Source organism: Lynx rufus, unplaced genomic scaffold, assembly GCF_022079265.1.
Source record: "Lynx rufus isolate CCGP_SWC_20201006 ecotype Redwood Valley unplaced genomic scaffold, mLynRuf1.p SCAF_8, whole genome shotgun sequence".
NCBI classification, from domain to species: Eukaryota; Metazoa; Chordata; class Mammalia; order Carnivora; family Felidae; genus Lynx; species Lynx rufus.
Window position 1 is genome coordinate 124,595,070 of NW_025814896.1, and position 19,530 is coordinate 124,614,599.

The window sequence follows — 19,530 nt, forward strand, 5'->3', positions numbered from 1 at the left end:
AGTTGGAAGCAAGACGGTGATTGGAGATGCTGATGGAAACAATCCCAGATGCACGGTAACAGTTCAGGGAGAAGTGTTTTGAAAGGATGGAGACCACAAAGGCAGACAGGTTTCTTGACTGGGAGGTAGACAAGAAGGGACTAGCAGGGAAAGAAAGGGGTGTGAGTGAGTGTGTGTGCCCAGGCGTGCATTCACGCAATGAGAGAGGTGACCTGGACAGGTTTCATGTGGGAAAGAAATGGAAAGAAGCCAGTATAGTAAGAGTTCCTTCTAGCCTTCTTTTCATGGGAAAAGACCTGAGTTTAGGTCCCAGTGATCATTATTTAACATCTCTGAGTCTCTGTTTCCTCTGTAAAAGAAGGCGCCTCCTGATGTCTGCTGTTGTAGGGATCACAGCTAACAAAAGTAAATGACTTATACAATGTCTGTAATGGAAAAGTCACTGTGTTTGTTAGCCTTGCTGATGTTCATACTGTTAGTTGTTTCTGTAAATCAAATAATTTGGGGTGGGTATGGACAGAGAGGAGAGAGAAAGCAGGTTAAGGGGGCAAATATTAGCACTGAGAGAATCCCTGATGTTCACTTCAACTCATGACTTGAAGGTAACTAGGGTTTGTGCTTTCTTCACCAGTAACACGTTGCATTTGGTCTCTACCACCAAAACACAAGAGGTTCCACCTCTCACTGAGAACAGGCAGTCCTGGTCGACTTGCAAGCCTCTCTTTACTGGCCTGGACTACTGCACCTCGGGCTCTTACTCCAACGCCAGTTCGCCAGAAGCCACCTCCTACTGTCTGCTGCCCGGGGGCACCAGGTCAGAGATGATTGATGTCCCACCCAGCTTCTGCTCACCTCCTACGTTGTGGCCACCTGGCAGGAAAGGGGAAACCTGCTGTGTGTTCTAAGAGGCTGTGCCACCAGCTTTAGGGGTTTGCACCACCTTTTGATTAGTTACGATAGTGGTCCTCTGTCCCAACGCACATGAAGTGTACTTGTATTCCTACTAAACTTTGAGTGTAGGATGGAGTTTCTCCATAGGTGAGGAAGGGTGGGGCAGGAAGGTAAGCAGTCACAACCCCTAAGGAAGTCTCAGCTCAAAAATTAACAAAGTGATTCCATCACACTCCTTCAAGGGAGCTGTAGCATTGCCAGTGAGAGATATTCCTTTAAAAGCCTCTCTTTGTAGATGGTGTCCCCTTTTTCTCCCTTATGCATTAGATAATGGGATCACAGCACAGATTCCAATTTGCTCCTAATTCAATGTCCATGTTTCTGAGCCTCGAGACACGTTAGCACAACTTTTCCTGGAGCCCACTGGTGTGTTCAAAGCCCTGGCCATGCTTAAGGGCTCCTTGCCTTCAACTCTCGGCACTTCTACTTGTCCTCAGCTTTGCTAACACAGCCGGCCAGCTCCGGCTCTGTTTGTCCAAACACCCTGGGGGTCTTCCCTAACCGTGGCTTTTGGAGGGACTGAAAGGGATCAGAAGGGTCATCATTAGTTAGGGACAAGAGCCAATGTTAAGGAAAATTTTTTGTTGTTGTTGAAATAGAGGCTAAATTGTTTGGGGGTCCTTAATCTCATTGCTGAAAGCTCTAACATTATGCACCGTACACACTGTGACACCTTTAGGTTTGCTCTGGAACTGAAGCCCACTGGAGAAGTAGAACAGTATTCTGCCAGTGCAACCTACGAACTGCAGAGAGAGGGTGGAATCTTGGTGGACACCCTGAAGTTTGTAACTCAGACCGAAGGCGAGTATCTAGAAAGGGCTCCCACATTTCTGCCTCAGCCTCAGGTCCAAGACTCACAAGGACAACTTATTTAATTTTAACGTAGTTAACAAATATTTACTGATGCCTGAAAAGTGTCAGGCTTGTCTACAAGCTGAGGCTGGAACAATAAACAGCGGTGATAAAGTCTCTGTCCTCATGCAGTTTACGGCAAGAAGCCAAACAAGTAAATGTTCAGAATGCCATATGGGTGCTATAGAAAAAAATAGAGCATAAAAGGGTGTAGGGAATGTCTGGGAGTGACAGGGAGGAAGAAGGATGGGGGAAGACGGTGCCATTTGAAATGACAAGGGAAAGTAGCACTGGTGAAAGAGAATAAAAAAGAGACTTGAAGGAAGTAAGGGGATAAGCCATATGGAAAGAGTGTTACAGGCTGGGGGTTAGCCAGTGCAAAGGCCCTGAGGCAGGTTGTGGCTGCCATGTTTGAGGAAAAGGAAGGAAGCTGGTATGACTGAAGCAGAGAGATCAGGGAGGAAAATGGTAGAAGATGAGGTCACAGAGAAAGGGGGAGGTAGGGCAGGGATGGTCTTGTAGGCCATGGTAAGGACATTGGCTTTTACTCTGAGTGAAATACAAAGCCACTAGAGAGTTTGCATGAATTGATTTATGTTTATATTGAGGAAAGACTTTAGGGGGACAGGGACAGAGAAACTAGTATTTAGGTTCTGGCAATAATCCAGGCCAGAGATGTTGGATTAGAGCAGTGGCAGAGGAGATCTAAGAACTAGTTGGATTCTGGGCATATTGTGAAGATCAGGCTTCTCAGGATTTGCTGATGTGGTATTGACTGTAAGAGAAAAAATTGAGTTGGGATGACTCTTGAGTTTTTTGGCCTAAGCAACTGAAGAATGGGGTTGCCATTTACTGAGATAGAAAAGGCTGGTGGAGGAGCAGGTCTTAGGGGATGGGGCGAACTTAAATGTTCGCTTTGGAAGATTTTGTAATGTAGAAATGGTATGTCACAAAATCAAGTGAGGAAAACAAAACCCACAGGAGGGGGGTGCATGCTGAAAAACATGTCATGTAACAATGTTACAGAAATGTAAAAAGAACACACCTGGGAGTGAAAGAAAACCTAGGAATCTCGTGACAAAGGAAGAAGTCTGGGAGAGGGGAAGGCGGGGCAGGGGTGGCAAGGAGCCAGGAAGACACAGGTGGAGGGTCACACAGAGATGTCATGTCTGCTGACTCAGAAGGACTCGAGCCTTTGTTGTTCTCTGACCACACCAAGTGTCTCCCATGTCAGGCAGGGCCTTTGCATTCCAGGTCCGTCCAGAACATGGCATAGCTCAGCCCTTCTCTTCATCCTGGTCTCTGCCCACATATCACCTTATTGCCACATATCACCATCTGCCATAAATAATGTGCTTCCTGACTGTCTGGACACCCCCCCACCAGAATGTAAGCTCCATGAGGGCAAGGTCTCCCCAGTGCCAAGGGCAGTGCCAAGCACATGACAGGCAATCAATAAATATTTGCAGACTGAACAAATGCACGAACACCCGTAAAATCCTGAACTGTGTCCTCATTGAAGCACACTGAATGCTTAGCGTTTCTCTGCCTCTTCCTCCCCTTCCTTCCTAAACATAGCTTCTGAATGCACATGTCTTGATTCTCTTGTACACCCTTTCAGGTGTGAAGCAGTCTGAGGCTACTATGATGTTCAAATATAACCGGCAGAGTATGACTTTGTCTAGTGAAATCCAAATTCCAGACTTTGATGTTGACCTTGGGACAGTCCTCAGAGTTCGTGATGAATCTGCTATGGAAAAAAAGTCTTACAAGCTCACTTTGGACATCCAGAACAAGAAAATCACTGAGGTCACTCTTACCGGCCACATAAGGTATGAAGGCTCAGGGTGACCTGATTTGAAGTCTTGGTTCTTTCCTTTCTTCCTTTTGAGCTTTAAAACTGACCAAACCTGGGGTGTCCCCAGTCTGTGCTCCAAGGGGCAGATAGAGCCCTCAGCATTCTGACCCTCTGTACAATGTCCAGTTGGATCTTCCTACCATTCATTGGGCATTTACTATTCATCAGACACTGTGCTAAAGGAATTATCTCAGTTCTCATAATAAACTGCAACATAGGTCTGAGTTTCCCTGTTTAATAGATAAGAAAATGGTGCGCAGAGGAGTTAAATAATATGGCCAAAGCAACAGAGCTAGTAAATGGTACAGCAGGATTCACACAGGTTTTGAAAACCTTGTCTTTCCCCCATACCTTCCTGGAAAGTCCTGAATTTGTGCTGAAGTTGGCCTCAGAAGTTAATGAGTTTATTTGGGGGGGCGGGGCATTCATGTATCTCCTTTTTATCACCACCAATGGTTCTTCTGTTTGATCCCGTGTGTCTCTTTGGCATGGGTAGTCATTGACATCAAATGATTTTTTTTCCCAATAGCTACGACAGAAATGAAGAAGGCAAAATCAAAGGTGTTATTTCCATACCCCGTCTGCAAGCAGAAGCCAGAAGTGAAATCCTCACCCAGTGGTCTCCCACAAAACTATTTTTCCAAATGGACTCGTCTGCTACAGCTTATGGCTCAACAATTTCCAAGAAGCTGGCATGGCGTTATGGTATGTCCTTCCTCTCCCCATGGGTACTTCCAGAGAGCACCTGGACATGGGTTAGGGGCTGACCTAGTACCACTGACAACTGTTTCATACGTGCATTTTCAGATGAAGAGAAGATTGAATTTGAATGGAACACAGGCACCAACGTGGATACCAAAAAAGCAGCTTCTAACTTCCCCCTGGATCTCTCTGATTATCCTAAAAGCTTGCATATGTATGCCAATAGTCTCTTGGATCACAGAGTTCCTCAAACAGACATGACTTTCCGGCACATGGGTTCCAAATTAATAGTTGTAAGTACAAATCAGTCAGTCAATAAATACATGGTTATAAGGACTAATTACATACTCAACCCTGAGTTAGGTGAAAGAGGGTATCCAGAGATGGATAAGGTATGCTTCCTACCCCAGAGAATTCCTGAGGAGCGAAGAAACACTCACGGGTGTTTAGTTACCCAGTTACACCAGGCTGTGTGTGATAAATCCCTAATGAATAGTACTAGGCAGAAGAGTTTACTATGCGTATAATATCAAAGGAAGCTTTAGGACCCTGGCTAGGAGTTTGACTATGTTATATATTCTTTTTATAAAATACAGGAAGAGATCAATGACTAACAGCCAAAATTCACAATTTTCTGTGATTTGCTTTTCACCTTCAGTGCATCATCCTGCTTAATGATTGATGTGTCAAATATGGATTATCACCTAATGTTAATTGTACTTGGAGGCCCATCCACCCATACCCATTGCTCTAAAAACTTCTATTGTTTCATAGGCAACAAATACATGGCTTCAGAAGGCATCTGGGAGTCTTCCTTATGCCCAGAACTTGCAAGATCACCTCAGTGGCCTAAAAGAATTGTACCTCCAGAAAATGGGATTGCCAAACTTCCACATCCCAGAAAACCTCTTCTTGAAAAGGTAAAAAAAAAAAAAAAAAAAAAAAAAAAAAAATTTCTTGAACCATGAAAAGTAAATGAAAGATTTCACTTAGCGTAACTTAGACTGTTTATAAATTTACATTTTTAAGGGAAATAATTTAAGCATCTTAAGGAGATTAATAACTGTAGCATAAGCACTGTGGCATTTTTGCATTATTGAACATGGGATCTGAATGTGAACACCAATCCAATCGGAAAGAACCTAAGGAAGTAACTGGGGGGTTCTGGTATATTCACCCAAAGAGGTTTTATTCGCTGCAACCTGGATTTGAAAGCCATCTAATTTTCCTCCGTTGTAAGTGAACTCCCTTTGTTCCAGATCAAGATATGCTCATAGTTGGTTGTGGGGATTTGAGAGTGGCTAGAGAAATTGCTGACTTCAGGATGGCTGTGGAGCTCTTGAGGGTCAGAACAGCCCTGGAGCATTGCAGGAAGGCAGTGTCCCGAGGGGATATTCACTTTCGCAATATGGCCCCATCCTTGTGGGGAAGTCAGTTCCAAACTGCTTTGTCCACTTCTCTATTTCCAAAAATACGTGGGGTGCTTTGCTTTATTTCATGACAGAAAAAAAAAAAAAAGAGCAGGAGCTAAAAACACTGTAGTCTTTTCTAGATTGACTATTCTCTGTATGATCCTCAGGGTTAAGAAAACAAGTGATCTGGGGGTGCCTGGGTGGCTCAGTTAGTTAAGCATCCAACTCTTGGTTTTAGCTCAGGTCATTATCTTATGGTTCATGAGTTTGAGCCCCGTATCAGGCTCCATGCTGTCAGTGCAGAACCTGCTTGGGATTCTCTCTCTCTCCCTCTCTCTCTGGCCCTCCTGCTTGTTCTCTCTCTCTCTCTCTCTCTCTCTCTCTCTCTCTCTCTCAAAATAAATAAAAACACTTTAAAAATGAAAAAAAAAGGTAAGAAGTGATCTGTGTCACGTGGGCCTTTCCATAGTCTATGGCTGAGCAGCAAAATTAAATAGGCCAAGTAAGTGTAAAACAGCTGAAGTCTACCAAAGTCTACTAAAGATAAGAGGAAAAATTGTCAGCTTCAGACGACCCAGGACTCTCTTCTTTCACTGCTAGTATTTCTGACCAACAGTCTTCTTTGTGCTGTACAGAAGATAGGCCCGTGTGACCTTAGAAATGGACAAGGCTTATTAAGCATCCTCCCACTGAGGATTGGGGTCCCAGATAGGCAGTGCTAGTCCCTGTTGGAGTCATGCTATCAACAGTTCATTGCTTACAACATTTAAATTCTGCTCTTGTCCTTTACGATAACTTATAATAGTCCAGGAGCAGAGTACATATGCATATGCATAATACATAGTACATATACATATGTAGAAGCATAGTATTGAGAATATTACAAAGTGCTTTTAGGTATCTTGTGCCAGCTCTGTGAGGTCAGCAGAAAGGGTACTGTTAGCCTCACGACACAGATAACATCCCTGTGACTCAGGGAGTCAAAAACACAGATGTGTCATCACCACTCAGTGGAAGCTAAAACTGTAACCCCCTATCACTGCTTTCCATACCTGCACCTTCCACATATCCAGCTGCCTCATTTCAGTTTAGCAAATATGAAGTATCAAGCGTCACATGTGTGTAAGATACTAGAAGAGGTGCAGTGAGAAGATAAAAACCAGTTAAGGTATCATCCTTCCTCCCAGAAGACACCATGTAGACACTGACAAATGAACAAATACGTACTAGCTATGTAGGCAGAATTGTGGCATGTTCTTTGAGACTGATGTAAAGGACTGACTCTTGGAAGGATTTTGAATGGATTTGAGTGTTTGATGAGCAGAGAGGTAAAAGGCACGATTCTGGGCACAGGGAGTAGCAGGAAGAAAAGTACGGTATGGGATTGGGAATGGGGCACATGCACCATTGCTTGGAAGGTCAGATGGCAGAGAACTTGGAATTCTTGATGCCTGACTGTTGCAGACATTGTCCTTATTGTTCATTTCAGTGATGGCCGGGTCAAATACACATTGAACAAGAATAGTGTGAAAATCGAGATTCCTTTGCCTTTTGGTGGCAAATCCTCCAAAGATCTAAAGATGTTAGAGGCTATTCAGACACCAGCCATCAACTTCAAGTCGGTGGAATTCTACCTGCAGTCTCAGGAATTCCAAGTCCCCACTTTTACCATTCCCAAGTCGTATCAACTGCGAGTACCTCTCTTGGGTGTTCTAGACCTCTCTACGAGTATCTACAGCAATTTGTACAACTGGTCCGCCTCCTACACTGGCGGCAACACCAGCACCAACCATTTGAGGCTTCAGACTCAGTACTACATGAAGGCTGACTCTGTGGTTGACTTGCTTTCCTACAGTGTGCAAGGTGAGCCGTGGTCGGGCTAATTCATCACAGGCTCTGGCAGGATAGCCTCCTCTGGGAAGGAAAAGACTTGGGCTTTTTTACAGATGTTTTCCTTGCTACTTGGGAGCCTATTTATTCATTCATCTAATAGAAGTATTTATTAAGCATATAATATGTACCAAGTATCCTACTAGGGCAGTAACAGAGAAAGCAGATAGCTAACCTGGCAATGAAAATTCAATGTAGGAGGTGCCATGATAGGGTATAGTGGATAAGTATAAGGCACAGAGAAGCCCTTGATAAGGGAACCCAACAAGATCTGCGGTGGTCAGGGAAGTCTCTTGCTTTCAGATTTTATGCTTGTGTTATCAATGGAGGAGACTTGTACAACTAACCCAGATCAGTGGAAGTTTATTTATTTTGGTTGGGGGGAGGGGGACTTTATTATTGAAAGACTCTGAACATAGAAATTGCTCTGGAAATTTTATTACTTAATGTAACTAATGTGTTTTAATTTTTATGTCAGGATCTGGAGAAACAACATTTGACCACAAGAATACATTCACATTGTCATATGATGGGTCTCTACACCACAAATTTCTGGATTCAAAGATGGTATTCAGCCACACAGAAAAAATTAGAAACAATCCAGTCTCAAAAAGCTTGCTAACATTTTATGCTTCTAGTGCCTGGGGTCCTCAGATGTCTGCTTCAGTACATGTGGACTCAAAAAGGAAACATCATTTGTATGTCAAGGAAGTCAAGATCGATGGGCAGCTCAGAGTCTCTTCATTCCATGCCAAAGGCACATATGATCTATCTTATCAGAAGGATTCTACCACTGGCCAGTTAAGTGGAGAGTCCAACCTGAGCTTTAACTCCTCCTACCTCCAGGGCACCAACCAGATAACAGGAAGATATGAGGATGGAATTGTCTCCTTAACCTCCACCTCGAATCTGCAAGGTGGCATCATTAAAAATACTGCTTCCCTAAAATATGAGAACTATGAGCTGACTATGAAATCTGACACAGATGGGAAGTACGAGGACTTTGCCACTTCTAACAAAATAGATCTCACCTTCTCTGGGCAAAATGCATTGCTACGTTCTGAGTATCAGGCTGATTACAAGTCATTGAGATTCTTCACCCTACTTTCTGGAACACTCAATTCCCATGGCCTTGAATTAAATGCTGATATTTTGGGCACTGACAAAAGTAATAGTGGTGTTCACAAAGCAACACTAAGGATTACCCGAGATGGAATGTCTACCAGTGCAACGAGTAACTTGAGGTATAGTCCACTGGTGCTGGAGAATGAGCTGAATGCGGCACTTGGCCCCTCTGGAGCATCTGTGAGACTAACAACAAATGGCCGCTTCAGGGAACACAATGCAAAATTCAGCCTAGATGGAAAAGCTGCCCTCACAGAGGTGTCCTTGGGAAGTGTTTATCAGGCCATGTTTTTGGGTCTTGACAGCAAAAATATCTTTAACTTCAAAATCAGCCAGGAGGGACTTAAGCTTTCAAATGACATGATGGGCTCTTATGCTGAAATGAAGCTTGACCACACAAACAACCTGAACATCGCAGGGTTGTCACTGGACTTCTCTTCAAAACTTGACAACATTTATAGCTCTGACAAGTTTTATAAGCAAAATTTTAACTTACAGCTACAGCCCTATTCTCTTGTAACTACTTTAAACAATGACCTGAAATTCAGCGCTCTCGATCTAACCAACAGTGGGAAATTACGACTAGAGCCCCTGAAGCTGAATGTGGGTGGGAACATAAAAGGAGTCTACCAAAATAATGAAATAAAACACATCTACACCATTTCTTATGCTGACTTATCCACAAGTTATAAGACAGACACCGTAGCTAAGGTGCAGGGTACAGAGTTCAGCCATCGGCTCAACACAAACATCGCTGGGCTGGCTTCAGCCATTGACATCAGCACAAACTACAATTCTGACTCACTCCATTTCAGCAACGTTTTTCACTCTGCAATGGCGCCATTTACAATGACCATCGACGCACATACAAATGGCAATGGAAAACTGAGTTTCTGGGGAGAGCATACTGGTCAGCTGTATAGCAAATTCCTGTTGAAAGCAGAACCTCTGGCCCTTACTGTCTCTCATGATTACAAAGGATCCACAAATCACCATCTTCCATTGAAGAGCAGCATCAGTGCTTCTCTTGATCACAAAGTCAGTGCCCTGCTCACTCCGGCTGAGCAGACAGCCACCTGGAAACTCAAGACCCAGCTGAACAAAAATGAATACAGCCAGGACTTCGATGCTTACAATATGAAAGACAAAGTTGGTGTGGAGCTTAGAGGACAAGCCCTGGCTGACTTTGCCATGCTAGACTTCTCAATTCAAGTGCCGTTTTTCCTCAGTGAACCCACCAACATAATCGATGCTTTAGGGATGAGGGATGCTACTGACCAGCCTCAGGAATTCACTGTTGTTGCTTTTGTAAAATATGATAAGAATCAAGATGTTCACACCATCAACCTCCCATTCTTTAAAATCTTGCCAGAATATTTTGAGAAGAAACGAATGGTCATTATAATGGCACTGGAAACCATACAGAGAGAATTGAAAGCCATCAATATTGATCAATTTATGACGAAATACAGAGAAGCCTTGGACAAACTCCCACAGCAAGTTAATGATTATCTGAATGCATTCAACTGGGAGAGTCAAGTTGCGAGTGCCAAGGAAAAACTAAGTGCTTTCACAAAAAATTACAGAATGACAGAAAATGATCTACAAATTGCATTGAACAATACCAAAATCAACCTCAATGAAAAACTATCTCAACTACAAACATATGTGATACAATTTGATCAGTATATTAAAGATAATTATGATTTACATGATTTTAAAACAGCTATTGCTGAGATTATTGATCAAATCATTGAAAAATTAAAAACTCTTGATGAACATTACCATATCCATGAAAATTTAGTAAAAACAATCCATGATGTATATTTGTTTATTGAAAAGATTGATTTTAACAGAATTGGAAGTAGTCCTGCATCTTGGATTCAAAATGCGGATACTAGGTATCAAATCAGAATCCAGATGCAAGAAAAATTGCAACAGCTCAAGACACAGATTCAGAATGTAGACATGCGGCACCTTGCTGAACAGTTAAAACAACAAGTTGAGGCTATGGATGTTAGAGTTCTTTTACATAAGTTGAGAACTACAATTCCATTTCAAAGAGTAAAAGAAATTATTGAGCACATCAAATACTATGTTATCCATCTCATGGAAGATTTTGTAGTAGTTGACAAAATCAGTGCTTTTGGAGCCAAGGTCCATAAGTTAATTAAGATGTATAAAATAGACCAACACATCCAGGTTTTAATGGATACATCAGTACAGTTGGCCCATAAATATCAGTTGAAGGAGACTGTTGAGAAGCTAAGTAATGTCTTACAACAAGTTAACATAAAAGATCACTTTCAGAAATTGGTTAGGCTTATTGATGATGCTATCAAGCAACTTAAAGCACTGTCTTTTAAAAAAATCATTGAAGAAGTAAACAGATTCCTTGACATGTTGATAAAGAAATTAAGGTCATTTGATTATCACCAGTTTGTAGATGAAACCAATAACAAAATCCGCGAAGTGACTCAGAGAATCAATGGTGAAATCCAGGCCCTGGCACTTTCAGAGAAAGCTATAGCACTAACACTGTTTGTGGAGGACATCAAGGCCATGGTCTCAGTCCATTTGGAAAACACAAAGGACATCCAAATAACCTTATTCTTTGATTGGTTACAGGAGGCTTTAAGTGCAGTATTTTTAACTTCCATGAAAGCCAAATTCCAAGAGACTCTGGAAGATATACGAGACAGAGTGTATCAAATGGACATTCGGCAGGAAGTTCAGCGATACCTGTCCCTGGTTGGCCAGGTTTACAGTACACTTGTCACTTATATTTCTGATTGGTGGAGTCTCGCTGCTAAGAACCTTACTGACTTTGCAGAACAGTATTCTCTCCAAGATTGGGCTGGAAACCTGAAAGCATTGGTAGAACGAGGGTTCACTATTCCTGAAATCCAGACCATCTTTGGGACCATCCCTGCCTTTGAAGTCAGTCTCCGTGCTCTTCAGGAAGCTACATATCAGACTCCTGACATCATAGTCCCCCTGACAGATTTGAAGATTCCATCAGTTCAGATCAACTTCAAAAGTTTGAAAGATATAAAAATCCCATCCAGGTTTGCCACACCAGAGTTTACTGTCCTTAATACATTCCATGTTCCTTCTTTTACCATTGACTTGGTAGAAATAAAAGTTAAGATCATCAGAACCATTGACCAAATGCTGTCCAGTGAGCTGCAGTGGCCAGTTCCGGAAATATACCTGAGAGACCTGAAGGGGTTGGACACCATTCTTGCTGGAATCACTGTGCCAGACTTCTATTTTCCAGAAATTGCAATTCCAGAATTCATAATCCCAAATCTTGATTTAAAAAATTATCAAATTCCTGACCTTCACATACCAGAATTTCAGCTTCCCCACCTGTCACACACAGTTGAAGTCCCTTCTTTTGGCAAGCTGCATGGCATTTTGAAAATCCAATCTCCCCTTTTCATATTAGATGCAAATGCCAACATTCAGAATGCAACTACTTCAGGGAACAAGGCGGAGATCGCAGCTTCCATCACTGCCAAAGGAGAGTCCAAATTAGAAGTTCTCAATTTTGATTTTCAAGCCAATGGACAGCTTTCAGACTCTAATATTAATCCACTGATTATGAAGCAATCCATGAGGTTCTCCAGCAAGTACATAAAAACAGAGCATGAGAGTGAAGTGCTGTTTTTTGGAAATGCTGTTGAGGGAAAATCAAATACAGTGGCGGGTTTACACACAGAAAAAAATATGCTGGAATTTAGTAATGGTGTGCTTGTCAGGATAAACAATCAGCTTACTTTGGACAGCAACACAAAGTACTTCCACAAATTGAACATCCCCAAATTGGACTTCTCCAGCCAGGCTGAGCTGCGTAATGAAATCAAAACCCTGTTGGAAGCTGGACATGTAGCATGGACTTCTTCTGGAATAGGGTCATGGAAATGGGCCCACCAGACATTCTCAGATGAAGGAGCACATGAATCACAAGTTAGCTTTACTGTGGAAGGACCCATCACATCCTTTGGATTGTCTAATAAGATCAGTAGCAAGCATCTAAGACTAAGCCAAAACTTGGTTTATGAATCTGGCTTCCTTGACTTTTCTAAATTTGAAATCCAGTCACAGGTTGAATCCCAGTATGTGGGCCGCAGTGTTCTAGCTGCTAAAGGCACAGCATTGCTTGGAGAAAGGAAGGCAGAGATAACTGGTAACCATGACGCTCATTTAAATGGAAAAGTTATTGGAACTTTGAAAAATTCTCTTTTCTTTACAGCACAGCCATTTGAGATTACTGCATCCACAAACAATGAAGGGAATTTGAAAGTTAGTTTTCCATTAAAATTGATAGGGAAGGTAGACTTCCTGAATAATTATGCACTGTTTTTGAGTCCTAGTGCCCAGCAAGCAAGCTGGCAAGCAAGTGCCAGGTTCAATCAGTATAAGTACCATCAAAACTTCTCTGCTGGAAACAATGAGAACAGCATTGAGGCCCACGTAGGAATAAATGGAGAAGCCAATCTGGATTTTCTGAACATTCCTCTAACAATTCCTGAAATGACTCTACCTTACACAGTGCTCACAACTCCTCAGGTGAAAGATTTCTCCTTATGGGAAAAAACCGGCTTGAAGGAATTCTTGAAGACAACAAAGCAATCGTTTGATTTAAGTGTAAAGGCTCAGTATAAGAAAAACAAAGACAAGCATTCCATCCCAATCCCTTTTTATGTAAAAGATTTCCAGGCAGTGAGTACCCCAAACAATATTTTAATTCCAGCCATGGGCAATATTACCTATGACTTTTCCTTTAAGTCAAGTGTCATCACACTGAATGCCAATGCTGGACTTTATAACCAGTCAGATATTGTTGCTCATTTTGTTACTTCCTCTTCTTCCGTCACTGACACACTGGAGTACAAATTAGAGGGCACCTCAAGTTTGACAAGGAAAAGAGGCTTAAAGCTAGCCACAGCTTTGTCTCTGAGTAATAAATTCATGGAAGGCAATCATGACAGTACTATTAGTCTGACCAAGAAAAGCATGGAAGCATCAGTGACAACATCTGCAAAAGTCCAAATTCCCATTTTGAAAATGAATTTCAAACAAGAACTTAATGGAAATACCAAGTCAAAGCCTACTATGTCTTCATCCATTGAGTTAACATATGATTTCAATTCTCCCAAACTTTACTCTACTGCTACTGGGGCAGTTGACCACAAGTTCATTTTAGAAAGCCTTACCTCTTACTTTTCTGTTGAGTCATCTACCAAAGGAGATATCAAGGGTTCAGTCCTTTCACGGGAATATTCAGGAACTATTGCCAGTGAGGCCAGCACTTATTTGAATTCCAAGAGTACTAGGTCTTTAGTGAAGCTGCAAGGGGCTTCCAAAGTCGATGGTATCTGGAACCTTGAAGTAAAAGAAAATTTTGCTGGAGAAGCCACTATCCGACGCATCTATGCCATCTGGGAACACAATACGAAAAACCATTTACAGCTAGAGGGCTTCTTTTTAACATCTGGAGAGCATACAAGCAAAGCCACCCTGGAACTCTCCCCATGGAAAATGTCAGCCCTTGTTCAGGTCCGTGCAAGTCAGCCCAATTCCCTCCTTGATATCAATTACCTTGGCCAGGATGTGTCCCTGAATGCTAACTCTGAGCATCAGAAGGTCAGCTGGAAAAGTGAGGTCCAGGTTCATTCTGGGTTTTTCCAGAACAATGTACAGCTTTCCAATGACCAAGAAGAAGCACGCCTTGACATTGCAAGTTCCTTAAAAGTGTCTCTGTGGTTCCTCAAAGACATTGCCCTACCAGTTTATGACAAGAGCTTATGGGACCTCCTAAAGCTAGATGTAACCACCAGCATTGATAGAAAACAGTATCTTCATGCTTCGACTTCTCTCGTGTACACCAAAAACCCCAATGGCTATCATTTCTCTGTCCCTGTGCAAGAATTGGCTGATAAATTCATTGTTCCCAGACTGAAATTAAATGGCCTAAGTTCGGGTCTTGTCATACCTACATTCCAAGTCCCATTTACTGATCTTCAGTTTCCATCCTACACATTTGATTTCAGTGAAATAAAAATCTACAAGAAGCTAAGCACTTTGCCATTTGCCCTCAGTATACCAACACTACCCAAAGTGAAATTCCCCAAAGTTGATGTGTTAACAAAATATTCTGAACCAGAAGATGCCTCAGTTCCCTTTTTTGAAATAACTATACCTGCATCTCAGTTAACTGTGTCCCAATTCACCCTTCCAAAAAGTATTTCAGTTGGCAGTGCTGTTGAGTATCTAAATGAGGTGGCCAGCAAGATTGCAGACTTTGAGTTGCCAGCTATTACCATGCCTGAGCAGACTATTGAGATTCCTTCCATCAAGTTCTCTGTACCTGCTGGAATTTTCATACCCTCCTTTGGAGCACTGACTGCACATTTTGGAGTGGCCTCTCCCCTGTATAATGCTACTTGGAGCACTGGTTTGAAAAACAAAGTAGAATACGTTGAAACATTCCTGAATTCCACGTGCAGTTCAACCATTCAGTTCCTGGAATATGATCTAAATGGTAAGAAAATGTCCTGACTCCTCTTCTAGATGCTATATATTTGCAATGAGAGTTGTGAATAAATAAGAACATATTGTATATGACTAGAAGCACAATTATTCTCCATAGCAAAATTTTAAAAAGAGAGAAAGATACATACTCCACACGTAAAAACCACCCTGTAGAAAACCTACTGGCATTCAAGGGGAATAGATTCAAAGAAAGTATATTTTTTTCTATGATGATTTTTTAGGACCAATAATATCTCCTTCTATTTTTTTCTTAAATGTGGGCTGCATGTTTCAAATATGTAAAGCATATAGTTAAGATAGAATTCTCCTGGCTTTTACAATGAAAATACTTATGTCCTGTGGTTACTAATCTAACGAAATATAACATCTCTCCTCTACAGTTGTGGGAACACACAAAATTGAAGATGGTGTGTTATTCTATAGGACAAAGGGAACATTCGCACACCATGACATCAGTGCGGAATATAAAGAAGATAACAAATATCGAGGACTTTGGTATGGAACTTTTGTGGAAATCTCGTGCCTTTTCAAATCATTCTGATTTTTTCCATGTCCATACCCCTTTCATGATGGCGCATCTGCTTTTCTCCTTTCAGGGACTGGAAAGAAGACATTCGTCTTGACATCACCAGCCCAACATTCACTGATGTCCATCTGCACTACCAACTAAATAAGAATAGCCTCTCCTCCTCAGTGTCCTCCCCAGCCATAGGCACTGTGGCCTTGGACTTGGAAGGCAATAACAATACCTTAAAATGGAACTTGTACTACCGCCCTCAGGTGAGTCCCATCTAATGGATTACTCACCCCAAGAGTGAGTAGAGAATTTGGGCAGATCAGAAAGCCTCTCCAGGCTTTCCCAAAGTAGATGAAACCAAGCAATGAGCAGGTTCAAATTTTTCTCTGAGAAACTATTCTCCAGAATGTATTACAATGATTTTATTGATTATAATTAGATGCACACACAATCCTATTTCCACAATTATTTTATTAGTTTTCGGCAAACTTATAAAGATGAGGTTATGGAGCACCTGGATGGCTCTGTCAGTTAAGCATCCAACTTTGGCTTAAGTCACGATCTTGTGGTTAGTGAGTTTGAGCCTCGCATCAGGCTCTGTGCTGACAGCAGGCCTGAAGCCTACTTCAGATTCTGTGTCTTCCTCTCTCTCTGCCCCTCTCCTGCTCGCATTGTGTGTGTGTCTCTCTCAAAAATAAATAAACATTAAATTAAAAAAAAAAGAAAGATGAGGTTATGTCTCATCACCTAAATCATGAGCAAAGTCTGCCATGTGCTGAATACATTTTTCAAATAGTGGTTTCCAAAGTATTTGAGGCTTCAGAATTCTTCCCCACAATAGAAGTGTTAGTTGAGATATGCCAAATTTCTCTGATATACTCTACAAGCTCTGCTGGGCCAAATCAAAGATGCTATTAGTAAAGAAGAAGCAATCAGGTTCTACTGCTAAAGTTTGTCATAAGTTTGGAGAATGAATGGCTCCTGATACTGGTATTCTAGGGCTCTGCTAGATGAGCTCTGGGATTTTTCCTTTTTTCTACTTCTCTTGTCTCTTTCTCCACTTTTTCCTCCTCTTCCCCCTTCCCCTCCTCCTCCTTTCCCTTTTCCTCCTTTTCCTCCCCGCCCTCCTCCTCCTTTTATAATCCTCAGCTCTAAGAAAGCCTTAATGTTAAGTGTTACTCTGTAAATGCCATTCATAATTTTATTCTTTTTGAGGCATATGATAAAGAGGAATTAACAGCAGTGAACTTGTTTAACCATAAGACAAACACATGAACTGACGTATTAAAGATAAACCCCCTTCAGAATATGAAAGATCCTCTGATCTTTACTTTTAACTGCTAATGAAGTTTCACTATAGTATATTATGTAATCAGGATAATTGAAAACATCTTCTTATCATCCTTTTTTTTTCTGGTTTTAGTCCTCTCTGGATAAAAAACTCAACATATTCAAAACTGAGTGGAGGTACCAGGAATCTGATGATAAAAGTCAGATCAAAGTCAGCTGGGAAGAAGAGGCAGTGTCTGAACTACTAAGCTCTCTCAAAGACAATGTGCCCAAGGCCACCGGGGTCCTTTATGACTATGCCAACAAGTATCACCAGGAGTACACAGGACTCAATCTGAGAGATGCTTCTTTAAAATTGAGAAGAAGTCTGCAGAACAGTGCTGAGTGGGCCTATCAAAGCACCATGAGGCAGACTGATGAGGTAGATATGGGGCTCCAGAGGGTAGCCAGGGCCACCACTAGAACCTACCAGCAGTGGAAGGACAAGGCCCAGGATCTGTACCATGAACTGTTGGCTCAGGAGGGCCAAGCTGATTTCCAGGGACTTCAGAATAAGGTGTTTGACAGATTAATGGGAGTTACTCAGGGATACAAAGACAAAGTCAGTCATCATGTTGACTCATTGATTGACTTCCTAAAGTTCACCAGATTCCAGCTCCCAGGAAAAGCCGGGACATACTCTAGAGATGAACTCTTCACTATGGTCATGAGGGAAGTAGGGCAGGTGCTGTCACAGGTATATTCAAAAATCCATAGTGGGTTAGAAATACTGTTTTCCTATTTCCAAGACCTGATGGAGAAATCTGAGCTAATCAAGGATGTAGAGATTAAATTTCCTTTTAATTCAGAGAGCTATAAACTAAGAGATGTTGTCTTGGAGTTTGGGAACCTGTTGAAATCTTTATCACAAAAGATCCAGGATGCACTTAATAACCTTCAGTCTATCAAGACTACAGAGATGCTAAGTCATCTTCAGAGATATTTAGAAAGAGCTTTCCAAGAGATAGAAGAAGAAATTCAACGCTTAAAGGGAAAGAAATTTACTTATCTCATTAATGATATTCAACACGTGATCAATAGAATCTTCAAAAAATATATTCCAACTGCTTTTACATTCCTGAAAATTAACTTTGACAAGTTTAATGAACTTGTCCAAAACCAACTCCAGGAAGCTTCTCAACAGTTACAACAGCTCCATCAGCTCATAAAGGATCTTCACAAAGAATATGTTGATCCAACTGTGGTCAGCTGGACATCAAGGTATTATGAACTTGAAGAAAAGATCATCAGCTTGATCAAGAACCTAGTGGATGTCCTTATGGACTTCCATTCCAAATACACTATCAGTACTGCTGGTTTGATTTCCCAACTCTCAAATCAAGTTGAGCAGTTTTTGCAGAAAGATATCCAGGAATACCTTAGCATCCTTACTGATGCAGATGGAAAAGGGAAAGAGAAGATTGCAGAGCTTTCTACCAGTGCTCAGGAAATAATTAAAAGCCAGGCCACTGCAATGAAGGAAATCATTTCTGATTACCACCAGCAGTTCAGATATAAACTACAGGATTTTTCAGACCAGCTCTCTGATTACTATGAAAAATTCATTACTGAGTCCAAAAGATTGATTGACCTGTCCACTCAAACATACCACATGTTTCTGAGATATATCACTGAATTACTGAAAGAGCTACAATCGGCCACAGTCAATAACATGATACCCTCCATAAAGGTTTCTCCAGGAGAATTTACTATCACCTTTTAATTTCTTATGCAATTCTCATTTATTCTTCCATTCCTATTAAACTTTAATATAGTAGGGGGAAAACTCAAACTGTATGTATTAATATAACTATACAGTGAGCCAGCCTCGTGGCAAGCAGCTGACTATAAGCAGAAGCACACATGAACTGGGTCTGCATTGAAGCTGGCGTCAGATCGCTAAAGGTCTCTGAACTCTGGGAAATAACTTTTTTTTGCAAGTTAAAGAAAATCAGTATCTGAGTTGTTTTACTAAACTTGGGGGAGGGAAAAGAAATAAATGAATTCTTTATTGTGTATCATAGCACTCAATTTGGCTCAATCATATTGAAAGATAGCAAATGTCTGGCATTTCAAAACCTGTCAAAGAATACATACTGAGTTTAGAGTAATAGGGGAAGGGAGAATTTGAGGAGAGAAATATTTTGCCACCTAAAAAATAAAAAGGTAACTGATATCAGGAATTGTATTTGCCAACTGAAAAGGAAAAACTATTTGCAAAAGCTTTCACATAATTTGATCCCAAGAAGCATCTCATTTGTCTTCATGTGCCGCACAGTCTTCCTCACCCACAGTCTGCTCTTCCAGGCAAGGCTCTCTGCTAGGCTGAGATC

General features: G+C 41.5%; 1 protein-coding gene across 1 annotated transcript in view; it reads left to right on the top strand.

Moving 5' to 3' along the window:
* The window catches only part of APOB (apolipoprotein B), a 38,633-nt gene extending 19,713 nt beyond the window's left edge, over positions 1-18,920 (top strand). The window contains exons 19-29 of the mRNA XM_047067570.1: positions 632-814; positions 1,631-1,752; positions 3,425-3,635; positions 4,191-4,366; positions 4,469-4,656; positions 5,138-5,283; positions 7,265-7,638; positions 8,144-15,340; positions 15,732-15,846; positions 15,948-16,131; positions 17,292-18,920. Of these exons, the coding sequence (XP_046923526.1) occupies positions 632-814; positions 1,631-1,752; positions 3,425-3,635; positions 4,191-4,366; positions 4,469-4,656; positions 5,138-5,283; positions 7,265-7,638; positions 8,144-15,340; positions 15,732-15,846; positions 15,948-16,131; positions 17,292-18,920 (10,525 nt within the window). The remainder of the gene's footprint in view (positions 1-631; positions 815-1,630; positions 1,753-3,424; positions 3,636-4,190; positions 4,367-4,468; positions 4,657-5,137; positions 5,284-7,264; positions 7,639-8,143; positions 15,341-15,731; positions 15,847-15,947; positions 16,132-17,291) is intronic.
* The last annotated feature ends 610 nt before the right edge of the window (positions 18,921-19,530 follow it).